The sequence below is a fragment of the Falco naumanni genome, chromosome 3 (genome assembly GCF_017639655.2).
Source record: "Falco naumanni isolate bFalNau1 chromosome 3, bFalNau1.pat, whole genome shotgun sequence".
NCBI lineage: Eukaryota > Metazoa > Chordata > Aves > Falconiformes > Falconidae > Falco > Falco naumanni.
The window spans coordinates 24681125-24694415 of record NC_054056.1 but is presented as its reverse complement, the minus strand read 5'-3'; the positions used below and the strand labels follow the sequence as shown (position 1 = coordinate 24694415).

Sequence of the window (13291 nt, the reverse complement as noted above, 5' to 3'; positions counted from 1 at the left end):
GTTGTACAGTCTTCACATGGAGGATTTTAAGAACTGACTGGACAAAACCATAAGTAACCTGGGACCTCCCAAAGTCCCTTCCGCTGAATGATTTTATGATAACTCTCAGGAGGGATCTTCTCCATCTTCTCTGTAGAATTTCTTCCATGTAATATAGTTCATGTACGTATGTATGTAAAGCCAGTGCATATGCTGCTATTCACCCCACAGACCAAGGAAAATTATATAAAAGGCTGCCCCCCTAGTTTTAACTAAACAAGATTTGAGACTATTTGAGCAAGAACATCACTAGACGGGATGCTACAACATTTTTTTAATTGTTTTAATACAAGTGAATAGATTAAGAGATCTGAAACGTTGTAAAGCAATATACATACCGAATAAATAATATGCACAGGAGAGTCATGTCTACATTATAACACTGGCTAGTATTCAGAATACTTAAAATAGATCCAGTGACATTGGATAAAGTCCATAAAAATGCTATCCTGTCTTCCCTTGTATGAAATTGTTCAAGTATAAAAAAACCAATACAGTGTAAAATATTAAATTCCATTTCTGTCAAGAGTAAAAATTGCAAGTATTGTAGTTTCACAGGACAATGTAAAGCAGCATTTTCTAGCAAAGGGAAAAATAGTCAGTCTACATACAGATGAGTGAGAAAACGGCACTAATGTATTTGAGAGGTCTACATGAAAAAGTAGTAGAGGGAAAAGAATGAACTAGCAATGTTTTATGTAAAAACCTAAAAAAATGTTAATTTAAGAGTACCCTCATACAGTGCACATACTGAATTTAAATAAATCCAAGTCAACATCCTTAGTTAATTAGGTTAATATTTAATATGCTACATCTAAGCCTACTAAATAATTTATGCCATGAGATGAATACATAATTTTACAGTGTCACATCTAAAGTCGCTTTCTTTAGAGCGCAGCGTAGTAAAACTTTCAAAATAAATATTTCTTTTTAAATAGCATAACAATTAAGGCACAGTATAAATCACATACCATTAACCCTTCAAGAACTGCAGTCTTGGTAACAAAAGTCGCCTTGTGTACTGTATGTTTGCTAATAAATATTTTAAATATAATCCTGAAATAGATATTAAAATTGTACAAATGGTTTCAGAAAAGAAAATTCCCTTAAAACAGTTCTTAAAGGTTTTAATTCATTAAGCTTCTTCCTGCCTTTATTCACAAGTTACGAATAGATGCAATAAATAGAAAGAGAAGGCTGTTGTAGTAAAGGGCTGATCCTATTTTAGAATCAGAATAGCTGACACCAGCAGTTAAAGTTTCCCAAAAGTGAAACGGGATGGGGCGAGGGATTAGGATGTGACAAGCTCATCACATGAGCACAAGTGATGTGTTCTGTCCAGAACTGTCTGTGTTATTGATTGTCTCTACAGCTGTTGCACCCCTTACTTCCACATCACTTGCTCCATAGTTCCACTCATCCAGAGGACAGAGAAGAAAATAACTTTGGTGCCTGTCCGCCATCTTACTAGCCGGCCATCTTCCTTGGGTTGTTCGATGCCCATTAGTGAGACAGTGAGAAGGTACTATCTCATGAAGACAACTTCTGAAAGCTAGAAAGGACAATCAGTGCTTTAAGCTTGTATCCTCTTAAAATGGATAAAGATTACATATTGCTGACTCAGTTTTTTTTCCCTGGTTCAAACTTTTCAAATATCATTTTCTTACTTATAAAAGGCAGTTTTGCTTCCCTGATGCTGTAAAAAGTACACCTTTGCTTTTTTTGGTTCTTGTTTGTTTCTTTGAGAACATGAAGTCCCATTGCTACTCCTGCCACTCTTTCATGACAGCACAGTATTTTTTCCCCCCGTTTTCTTCTGGCTCAATACTTGAAAGTAGACATGCCGCACTACCCCTCCCCTCTAACAACATGATTTGGATGCATACTGTATGAAGACAGTGGAATAAAAATCTTTAGTTTCGCAATAGCATCGCTTTCCTTAAAGCTCCTTAGTTAATATCACTTGTCTCTGATTAACTACTTATACTGGAAGGCTGAAAAGAGGAAGAGAAAGAGCGAGCTTCCTTCAGGAGTCCATCTGCTATTGCATACGGTCTGTCTGCAGCTGTTGGGGCTGGTACTGGCCAAAAGCCGCAGCGGCCGCAGCAGCCGTCCCAGGCGCTGCGGCGGTGATGGGCTGCTGCACCGCGTAGCCGTAGCCCCCCGCCGCCACGTACCCGGCAGCGGCAGCCGGCGAGGCCGCGTACGGGTACTGCTCATAGGCGGCCGCAGCGGCGGAGTACTGCGCGTACGCGGCTCCGGTGTAATCGATGTAGGGCGTAGTGGAAGCAGCGGCGGCTGCGGGCTGAACGTGGGGAATTACCACTCCGGGCTGCACAAAAGCCTGTGGATAGACATAGTGAGCAGGTATCCTGTTGAAAGATGGGAGAGGGAGTTAGAGTTGGTACGCGAGTCAGCGCCTAAGCGTCATATCCATACTCCGAACTAAAACAAACTCAATTTAGTTGTTGTTATGTGCATAGGGTTGCCACAATAACTAGACTCAATGGACCAATTATCAGTTCACTGGCCCGAGGAGATGCATCGCTCCAAAGCACAGCATTACAGCTGAGTTAAATAGAAGTGTTTAATGTTGCTTGAGGATATTATGTTTAATGCTATTAAAATCTTTAGCAGGACCAGGATTACTGGTGTCAGTTTTAAGACAACTCTAAAGGAGTAAGCTTAATTATTCCATCTGGAAAACTGTGGTATTTGGTTTTCAAATCACCTGTAAGTCATTTTTATTACCTTGCTTCTCACTTAACTACTCGACTCTTAGTAAAATTATTTCCTGTAATGCTTTTATTATTAGTAACTGAGCAGTTTGACAGCATCACTATAATGAGTTTGACAATAGCCAGTAAGGCAACAAAATGCTTGAACCCTGACTTTATGTAAAGTCTTCTCAGGGAGCGGGGCTGCGGGGAAGAGTGTATTGTGGCAACCCTACTTAAGTTGCTATGCAGACTCAGCACACATTAATTTCTCTGCAACCTCAGTCACCCTTATTAAAAATAAGAAAAAAAAAAAAAAACAACACAGGCGACAAAGGAGTTTAAATAAAGTTCACAAGTGTGGTAAACACAGCAAGAATCACACTTTCCAAACGAACGATAGTGCAGCTCACTCCGTCACAAGAGGCCATTGAGGGGAAGCTACATAGATGCTATTAAAATCCATAACAGTGACTCCTAAGTACATGTGCATCACACTTTTATAAAAGTTTGTAAGGACACAAGGGTCAAACCTGTTTGATTATCAGGCCACTGATGTCCTGCTTTGTGCCAGCTTGTTTATTTCTATGCAAGACATACAGCATAGAGTTTTTTGGGAGGTGGGCATAGGATTAAGTCTAAATAGATCTGGTGCTTAACAAAAGCAAAAAATCAAATTTACAGCTTAAGAAATAACCATTCTGAACAGATCAGTACACACTTTCCCATCTTCTCCAAGTCACAAAACTTGCTTCCTTAGCTTGCTTACTCAGCCCTTCAGTTTTGAAAATTGGTCATATCGTTGTCTTAGAACACAAGTATACATACAAGTTAATCTCATAGCTGTATTTTATCATATACTATGATTTTTTAAAATTAATCTACTCAATATAATTCTCATTTTACATTCATAACCCTGTCTGGCATCTGGACTTCCACAGAAAATTCCTTCATATATGCAACTCCTTTCCAGTCAGTGAATCTTTATAAATCCATGAAAAACTGCTTGTGCAGATTTACTACTATTTCACACTGAACTTTACCTTTACAGACAACTCTGAAGACTGCACCAACCTTTTAGCACACTGTAAGCCACAGGTGCAAATTGCAACGGTAAAAACTGTCCTCTTTTCTCCAAATTCAAGGTTTAATGGAAAGGGGGCTTTTTGTTTGTTTGTTTCATTTTTCATTTAACTTCAAGATTTACTTAAGTGGTCAACAAAGAAACATTTCAATCAGAAGGGACATAGTCAACTAGATTAATAGCAAAACAGTTTAAAATAAGCGATTGTCAGGCTTTAGAACAGCCTAGTTTTCTTTTTAAGAAAAAAAGAGCTCAGTTGATTGAATAGGAATATTAGCAGAGAGAAATGTTCAGTTGCCGTGTTTAAGACATGAACACCACAATCATAAAAACCCAACATGTCAATGAAATTAATTTCCTATTATGTGAAGGGAGAAATGGAGAGGGGGAGGAAAAAAAAAAGAAGAGTGACAAATAGGGATTGGGAAGGGAAAGAAAACATAAAACAAAACCATAAGTTGGGTTTTTAACACTCACCTAATTTATGAAGTGATTAGCCAGAACTGCATTTGAAGCATACTTAAGCTGGCTCTGTGCATTTAAATATACATCATTACCTGAGCTCTCCATACAGAGTGGATGAGCATAAACAAGCATTTTGTATTGGTCACCAATCAAATACAATCCTAATAAATATAACACCACGTTTTTAAAGTATTAAGGAAAGAGGTATAAATCCAAATTTGAAGTCACCGACAGCCTCTTCTGCATCATTAAGAGTCTATTTAACACCACATCAGAGGAATCTTTACATACAGTGTTTATGAAAGAAAGTGATTCTAACAGAAGAGACGCTAAGCAAGCTTATCTAGCTGCTTGTGTTGACTTGAACTGACGTTACTAAGATTTTTCAGAAGACATTAGGACACTCGGTCGTATCCTTGAACAAGACAGAAAGATACATGTGCTCCCACTTAAAACGTGTGACTTGTTTTATTTAAGCCAAGAAACTAACAGGTGGTGAAGTTACGAAACATTATCTGTTTGCCACATCTTATCCTACAATAAACATAAACCCTGTGCAGGCTCCTCACCACCATGCCATTTCACACATGATGATTGACAGCATAAGCTGCAGTAGGGCTATTTTTGATCATCTGTCATGCTACAACTGTTTTGAGTCGAGTAAAATGGCTTTATATGGCCAAAGTAAACGTCTACCTACTGCAGAGGCCAGCACATGTAGATCTCAGCCATTCAGAACCCAACTGCTTTTAATGTTCTGCCAGGTCAAAAGCTGAGAAAGCAATTCCCAGTTACGCTGGATATCCTGAGTATCCTTAACTTTAAATAAAAGCTGCTGCTTTACTTCCGAGAGTAAGAGTGTGAGAATTATACATGGTTTAAGCTTTCTTTCCTGGCAGTAGTTTGTATTTTGGAATGCATGTTTACTGTTTTATGCTTTTGCAATAAAAGGGAAGCCACATTTAACTTTAGCAGCAACTGCAGCTTGGGGATATTCAAACCCGAATGACATAACACCCCTGCCATGTGCCTTAAGACCTTCATCGTTGTTACAGAAGAATTCTACGAACAGAATTGTTTAAGTAAGACCTCAAAAATAATCCTATAAGCAATAATAAAGTGAAAGCTAATTGTTTCAAAGGAAAGAAAGGACTTTCTAGTAGACTAATGCAGAGAGCTGTGGCATATAGAAATACAGCACTAGTAGCACATCATTGACCCTCAACATGAAATTATTGAGAAAGTAGATAGTCAACTTTGAACTAAATGTTTCGCTTTGGCCCTTGCATGGCATAATCTGGGTTTGTAAGCATAATTAAAGAGTAGATTTCCTTATAGCAGAAACAGGTTATGTAAACATCAAGATGTACAAGACCCTTAACATGCTTCCTTTTAAATTGGTGCCTGATGCTGTTAAAAGGACATTTAGCATTCTTCAGGTTAATTTCTGACTGTTCTGGCTTCTTTTCCTCTTTCCAGATTATCCATAGTCTAGTATTATACAGGTCTTTTGATCATAAACTCAAGAGAGGGCTTTTCCTTCTCTCTGAAAAACAGCAGAATTCCCTAACCCTTGGAAGATACTACCTGCTTGGTTATTATCAGCTAACCATTTGATAATGAACTTACTAACTTTGGATTTAACTCTGGTCTTACTAAAAAGAAGAATGGGACTGTTCCCACTTTGATCAAGGTGCAAGTTCTAGACAGAAAATAAATAGGCAAAAAATCTTTCCAACAGAACAAGTCATGTCCTACACCAATACACCAATATAACCCCATATTTTCCCACCTATATTAAAGTAAAACTTATATAAGCAAAATGAGAAAAGCTATTTTAGGAGGCAAAGTCATCTTCCCTCTCCAAAAATTCCTACTGAATTCAAAGATAATTTTTTAATAAACAATCCTGACAATAGAGCTGTATAGATAACCAGTCCTGTGATCAAAAGCTTTCTACAAACACACCAACAGTAAGATAGATGCTGAATGTAAAGAGCAGGGAGAAATGTTATTTGGTGGATGACTTGATCTCTGCAGCACTGAATAAAGAAAAATGCCCAGCATTTTAAATGCTTCATGCATTGAAGCTAATCTAGTTTCTGGCTCCCTCCACCACAATAATGTTGTACTTAATTCAGAATATTGTACTTCTGCATCTTCTCAGTAAAAGTAATGTAACATAATCCAATTATTTTCAGTTTCTTGTTTGATACATGGGGAACCCTATCAAAACACCACTGCCCATAACAGAATATGGCAGCACCTCACTAATGAGCACTCCAGTAGGAAAAAAAAAACCCACCATCAACCCCAACATTAAATATTTCAAGCTTTTGTGTATGGATTAGCTAAGTATTGGTAGTGAATCACCGCTATGACCCACTTTACACAGCATATTAGGAAAGTGTACTTTTCAAAAGCCCAACTGCACAGGAGGAAGAAAGGCTTCAAGGTGATCATGTATTTCAGTACAATCCATGTAACGCTCTCCAAGAGTGAACTCTTCAATAAAAGTAGATTCATGTAAGCACTGAAACAGCCCCTATTACTGTCAAGGAATATAGTGAGTGAAGATGCTCGTTCATCCTAGTGAATGCTGTTCTTCTTAATCTGAACTACATTCTTTAGAAAAGGTCCAGGTCACTGGAAATTTTGAGGAGGATGTAGGATTAGTTATCTCCTTGGTTTGCACATAGTAAAAGAAAGGCAAAAGCCAAGGATTTAAAATGACCAATTTCATATATACATGACCCTGCAACCAGCATTCCTTTTCTTCAGATTTATGTACATTGCATTAGAAATAAAACCCTATTCAGCCTGCTGGAAGAATTTCCCTGACCTAAACAGTATATACATGATCTATTGTTGGCTCTGGGTAAGGAAAGGAAGAAAGAGCCCTACGTTTGTACAGTCCTTTAAGCAAGTGATTGCCACAGGTTCTCCTTTTCTGTTGGGCTCAGCAAATAATTCAGTCTTTCCACGGCTGATCCTTGTGCAATCCACTGGTTCCTCTTTGCAATAAGTGCTTTAACAGGTCTGGAGACAACAGGCTCCGCTTCCTGCCCACCTTAGCACAGGCATCCTCAACTTTTCACTGCATAGACACTGTCATCTCCTCACACTTCAGGGTAGTTGAACAAAATACAGTAGAGGAAAATCATAAGAAGGAAAAAAAAGAAAAAAAGAAGACGACACAAAGTTTTCCACAACCTCCCCATGTGTCTCAGAAGAATCAACACTCTCTTTTAAAAGCACGTGAAGTTTCTAGGAAAACCTTCCTACAGTTTTGAGGACAGGAACTGTTTCCTACCGTTTGGACATATCAAACTACTGAGAAGCTATCGTTGCTGAACAATAGATGTGTACAATATTCTAAAGCTATTCTAGCCAAATAAACAAAATAAATTTGTGACGCATTTTTCCTACTTCATTGTTAGCTTACTCATTAATTAGCAAAATGCATTATTTTGCAATGAGTGTCTCAGTCAGTGTGCATTAGTGAAGTGACACTGTATGGAAAATTTAAAGCAGACTTCACCTCCTAATTATACGCCTATAAGAAGCAAGAGTTAGGTATACTCAAGTAAAGGAGAAATGCGCTATAGATTAAAGAAAAAAAATCTCAAATTAGAAAGCCCAAATGGACGCACATTGTTAATAAGGAGCTCCACACCCCTCCCAAGAACAAAATCCGCACCCCCTCCCAAATTATGAACATGCAAGCAATACGTTGATTTACTTAAAAATCAAGAAATCACACAATTTAGCACTCACTACAAAATATGGTTAAAAAAGTCACAGGCTACAGCTTGAAAGCAAGGAAAAAAAAAAAGGCCCTTTGCTCCCCATGGCAAAGTCACTCCTCAACAACAAAAACAAAATTAAAAAGACCCCCCCAAAAAAACTTTCACTACAGCTCTTTCAATTAAATAAAAGCACACAGTTTAGCTATCAACACCACTTCATTACTGTAATAAATAAATAAATAAAAAAAGCACACGGAGGTCTATTGACTATATGAAAAAAAAACATACATGCATCGTTAATCACCATTTTAGCTTGTTTGTGTTTGAGTCTACTGGTTACAGAGTTTAATTCCAAACAGAACTATTCCACCTCTTATCATCATATCCTTCTGATCAGTTATCTTAACTGTAAACGATCCCTGTCAGATTAGAAAGAGATAAATAACATTGAGTCAAGCTGAAAAAAAAAAAGAGAAATGGGGCACAGCAATCTTGCATCAAGTCATACCTCCTTGTTTTATCATAGGGTCATATGGGACTGGACTGCTTAGGTGGAAGGGACACGTCCCACACAACTTGACTCAGCTGCAGCATTTAGAACATGACCGTCAAGGTGAGCGCGTTTACGGGTATGCATTAATAAGTCTGAGGAGTTCAGCACTGCTGGTCAGTTTTAAGGATGCTACTGCAAGAGGCCTTCAAGGATCATATTTTTTCTTTCCTTTTTTTTTTTTAAAAAAAAAAGATCTTTCCTCCCCTGTTTGAGGTCCCACTGAACAGACTTACCCAAAAGGCCTCTGTATGAGAGCTGGATGAAGCTGCTGGACACCAAAGGCAAAACCTACCAACAAAAACACATCACATTCTCTGTATGGGTGTTCTTTTGGCCACTTATTTATGCTATATATACACACGCACACAAAGAGTAACAGCCTTCACTAACAACCTCCAGTGATGATGCCTGAAAGGCTGTAGAACCAAAAATCAGAAAGCAAAATGTATCAATCCACACACACAAGTGCATACAGAACTTAAACCAGTAACGTGCATACTTTCCTAGAGATGTTTAGAAGAACATTTTCTAAACAATGAGCACAAAGTTCTCACACTTCATGTCATGTTCCACTCTCGTCCCTAACTTTAGCGTCTGAAGGATTACATGGTACTTTCTACTCATCAGTGCATTTGCATACTTTCTACAGAGTTTAATATGAGCCATCTCTGCTCGTGAGGACTTAGCGTGGGGGCCAAATCCTCACTTTGTTTCTGTTCGTCAAGCGCCCAAGCATAAACCCCTCCTTTTCTTGATGGGCATTTAATTACTCAGACAGGTGTTCCTGAGGCGAAGCCCACGGGAATTCAGAGCAGCCTCCTTCAGAGCACAACCGTGTACACGCTGCGCTTCTGTCGCTCTTGCTGCAAAGCGGCAGTTGGGGATGCGGCTGGGAGATCGGTTTGGCTCAGATGTGGTCTTAGGAAGAGCCATTTCATTTTAAAGTCTGCGTAATAGCTCCCATCTGCTTGAGGAGTTTGCATTGGGATATCGTTTGTATTGATAAGACTGCACACATTGGAAGCGATTCATTCCTAGGCCAATCTTTCCCTGCAACGCTACTGTAAATGGTCAGCGCCACCACATTCCCGGCGGTGGGAATAACCAGTGAAGTGTCGGAGCTGTGCAAGTCTTCCTGGGGAGCCGCAGAAATCTTATCTCTGATTGCTTTTGGGTTTTAAGTGAGGCACATGTACAGAATAGCCGGGCAGTTGCTACACGCTGCATTTAAAAATCACACCCAAGGCACAGGCGGGCAGAGAGCATACTTCAGGAATGCGCAGGGCAGCGCTGCCTTTTCGAAAAGTTGTACTCTTTGCAGAAACCTGAGGTACAGAGAGAAAAAGCCATCCAGGGCCGCGTCCTCACCTGGCTGCATTATCCGCGGCTTGGCGCCCAGGTAGGCCAGGTTCACGTTGGCTTTCCTGCCATCGATGATGGGGTTGGGGTCTTTACAAGCCCTTTCCGCGGCAGCTCTGTCAGCCATGGTGACCTTAACGGGGCGATGCTGCGCGTTAGATCCCTTCCCGTGGGCAGGGAGCGAAGCCTCTCGCCCCCGGCAGCCACCCAGCGGCGTGGGGCCCGGCCCGCCCCGCCGAGGAGCCGGCACCGGGGGCCGGGGCAGGGCGGGGGGCGCGGACCGGGCTCCGCCGCCGCTGATAACCCCCGGCGCGGCCCTATCGGGGCGCAACAGGCGCGCTGGCACCGCTGCGCGGACTGAGGCCATCCCCCCTCTCTCCTTTTTCAGTACCCCCCCCCGCCTCTGCCAACTGCCCAGCGGGGAGAGCGAAAGGGAAAGGAAAAAAAAAAAAAAAAGGAGGGAGGGGGGGAAGGAGGAAAAAAAAAGGGGAATGAATAAAAAAGGAGGAATGAAAAAAAAAGGAGGAATAAAAAAAAAGGAGGAATGAAAAAAAGGAGGAATGAAAAAAAGGAGGAATGAAAAAAAGGAGGAATAAAAAAAAAGGAGGAATAAAAAAAAGGAGGAATAAAAAAAAAAAGGAGAAATAATAAAAAAGGAGGAATATTAATAAAAAAAAAACCGCCCCCCCAGCCGCCCCTCAGCCCGGGCTGCCTGGCTCCTTCCAGCGGCCCCCGCAGAAGTTTCCCCGCGACGCCGTCGCCCACCTGCCCCGGCCCGGCCGCCCCCGCCACTTACAAAGCCGTATCCCCGGGACTTGCCCGTCTGCCGGTCGGTGATGACCACCGCCTCCTCGATGTCCCCGAAGACCTCGAAGTACTTGCGCAGGCTGGAGTCGGTGGTGTGGTAGGGCAGCCCCCCGACGAAGATCTTGGTATACGTGGTGTCCTTCTGCGTCGTGTGCATCTTCCGCCCGGCCCTGCGCGCCGCGCCGCGCTCTGCACCCACGCGTGGCCGCCGGGGCGTGCGGGTCCTGGGCGGCGAGACCCGCTCCCAGGGTCAGCCCCGCTCCTTCCTCCTTCCTTAGTAGTACTATTATTATTTTTTCCTTCTCTCTGCCCCCCACCCCCGTTTCCCCCCCGCCACCCAGTTACAATGCAATTCCCTTTTGCCTCGGCAAACCCGGCTTCCTCCTCGTCAAGCGCGGCGCCCCGCAGCCCCCGGCGGCGCGGAGGTCGGTACCGGCGGGAGGGGCGGCCGGGCAGCGGCCAGCCTGGTGGCCGTGGCGCTAGCAACAGCAGCAGCTGCGAGAGGAGCGCAGGGCCTGGGCGCTAACAACTGAGTGGCCTCCCCCCCCCCCTAAAAGCCACCGGGTCGGGCACTCTCGGTTCCTCCTCCTCCTCCTCCTCCTCCTCCTCCTCCTCCTCCTCCTGGCAGGGGCGGGGACGGCGGCGGGGCGGACCCCGCTCCCGGCCGCGGCCCAGCCGGGGCTGACACACAGCTGTTGCCAACAGCTGGATGCCCCCCCCCCCCGTGCGGCGGGGAGCCGGCCGGCAAAGGGGCCGCTGCTTCACAAGAGCCCCGCGGGGGTCTCGCTGCCCTCCGAGGCAGGTGTGCCCCCGGGTGCAGGGGCTGCGGGGGGCACGGCTGCCCGGCCGGCCGCAGGGCACAGCCGGCTCGCTGGGGGCTGGTGGTCCTCACATGTTGCCATCCCTCCCCGAAGGCTCGTGGTGAAACCCCTGCCACCCTCACCGACCTCTCTCCCCCTGGCTACGCTGCCATTAGTATTGTGGTGGTGGTAGTGGTCGTGCTTTTTTTTTTACTGGTTTGGACACAGGATGAAAAAACGTGGTAAAGCTGCTTCCCTTGTTTTTCTCTTGCTGCCTCAGCCCTGTGCTAGGACTGGGAAGGAGGCAGAGGAACAAAAAGAAAGGAACGTCTGTCTGACACGGAGAGGCAGAGGGCTGTGGGAGTTGGGGGGAAGGGAGACTCACAGGGAGACAGGAAGGATGGGAGGAAGGTTAAAAGATTGGGGAAAACAGATGTGCACATGTGTATAGACTTCTAAACCATTCCCTTGTGGTCCTCAAGTCTTGATAAGTACTGGTGTCTCTTGTTCCTCTTTCTCCTACTTCCCCCGTCTGCGAGACTTTTTCCTGCAAAGTCCCTTTCTCCCTTAGAAAAAAGAGCAACGCATCAGTTACAGGAGGAACTTTCATAAAGCTCTTCAGCCCCTCCAGTACCAAACCTTAACCGTAATGACAACACTTAGCCCTAAACCTAGGCCCTCCTTGCCCCGTGTTTAACCTTGGCCCCATTTGATTTTTTCAGCAGTCATTGTCCCAGTTCTCACGCCCTCTATGATACTAGGCCATGCTGTCACCTTGATCTTTCAGACTTGATCGACCCTGCTTGATCCTTCAGGCTCTCCAGATTAAATCATTTGGTTTAATATGTCAGGACAAACTCAGGTTGAAGCCTAGCAACCCTAGCAGGATCCAGACGTAAACGTTGCTTTTTGGCTGAAGCTATGACAAGCCCTTAACCTTAATCCAGTTAGGTCAGCTAACTCTGCCCCAAAATTTCTCCCAGCATTGCTCGTGTTGGTCTGGAACATTGTGTTAAACCTGACACACCAGCTGCTTCTGATCCAAGGGCAAATCATAACCTTAAACTCTGGCCCAGTGACCTGAACTTCAGTGCTAGCCCAACTAAAGATGTTCAGCGTTCAGTAGAGTACTGCAGCACACAAACCGCTTAGGTGTACCTTTAACTGCTCAGCCCTTTGTGGACCTGAAAGATGAACTTCACCTAAAACCAGACATAGCCCATCCCATCCCATTTCCTTTCCCTGGCTGTTCCCAGCCACTTCTGCGTGTCTGTGGCACCTACAGGAATGGTGAATTTTGCTAGTTTTGCAGTCATTACCCAAACTCCTGTATTAAGGCCAGAAAAAAAACCCTTGGCTATCCCAGAACTAATTGTAGGTGTATTTAGGAGTTTGCCTCTTTCAACCCAAGTGGACGACGGATGACTTTGACAGACCCAAACCCAAACCCTAGCCTTTTGGTTTAACAGAAACAAGAGGTCTTCCAGGATCCAAAACCAAACTGTAACTTTCCACATCTACGTCTCAACAAAGGACAAACTTCTTGCATTTAGATAGGGCTCACCAGGCAGCCCTTGCTCTAGTCTGAGTCATTCTCATAAATCCAAACACAACCACAATACCGTCGTTAACTTGAGTTCTAGGATGCATTTCTTAATAAAAAAACCTCACACTTATTTACCTCGTATGTCCCTAATTGCTTACTATTTTTGCAGCCT

At 43.4% G+C, this 13291-nt stretch overlaps 1 protein-coding gene across 2 annotated transcripts; it reads right to left on the bottom strand.

The window, feature by feature from the left end:
- Positions 1–298: 298 nt before the first annotated feature.
- On the bottom strand, positions 299–11346 carry RBM24 (RNA binding motif protein 24). 2 transcript variants are annotated; one of them, XM_040587191.1, is made up of 5 exons: positions 10763–11346; positions 9976–10099; positions 8841–8895; positions 2217–2411; positions 299–1591 (listed from the first exon to the last, which is right to left on the bottom strand). In XM_040587191.1, the coding sequence occupies exons 1-5, from the start codon at positions 10928–10930 to the stop codon at positions 1570–1572; spliced, it is 564 nt and encodes a 187-aa protein (XP_040443125.1). In that variant the 5' UTR covers positions 10931–11346; the 3' UTR covers positions 299–1569. The 2 variants fall into 2 exon arrangements, with proteins under 2 accessions (XP_040443125.1, XP_040443124.1); XM_040587190.1 differs by having other exon boundaries at positions 299–2411.
- Positions 11347–13291: the final 1945 nt, after the last annotated feature.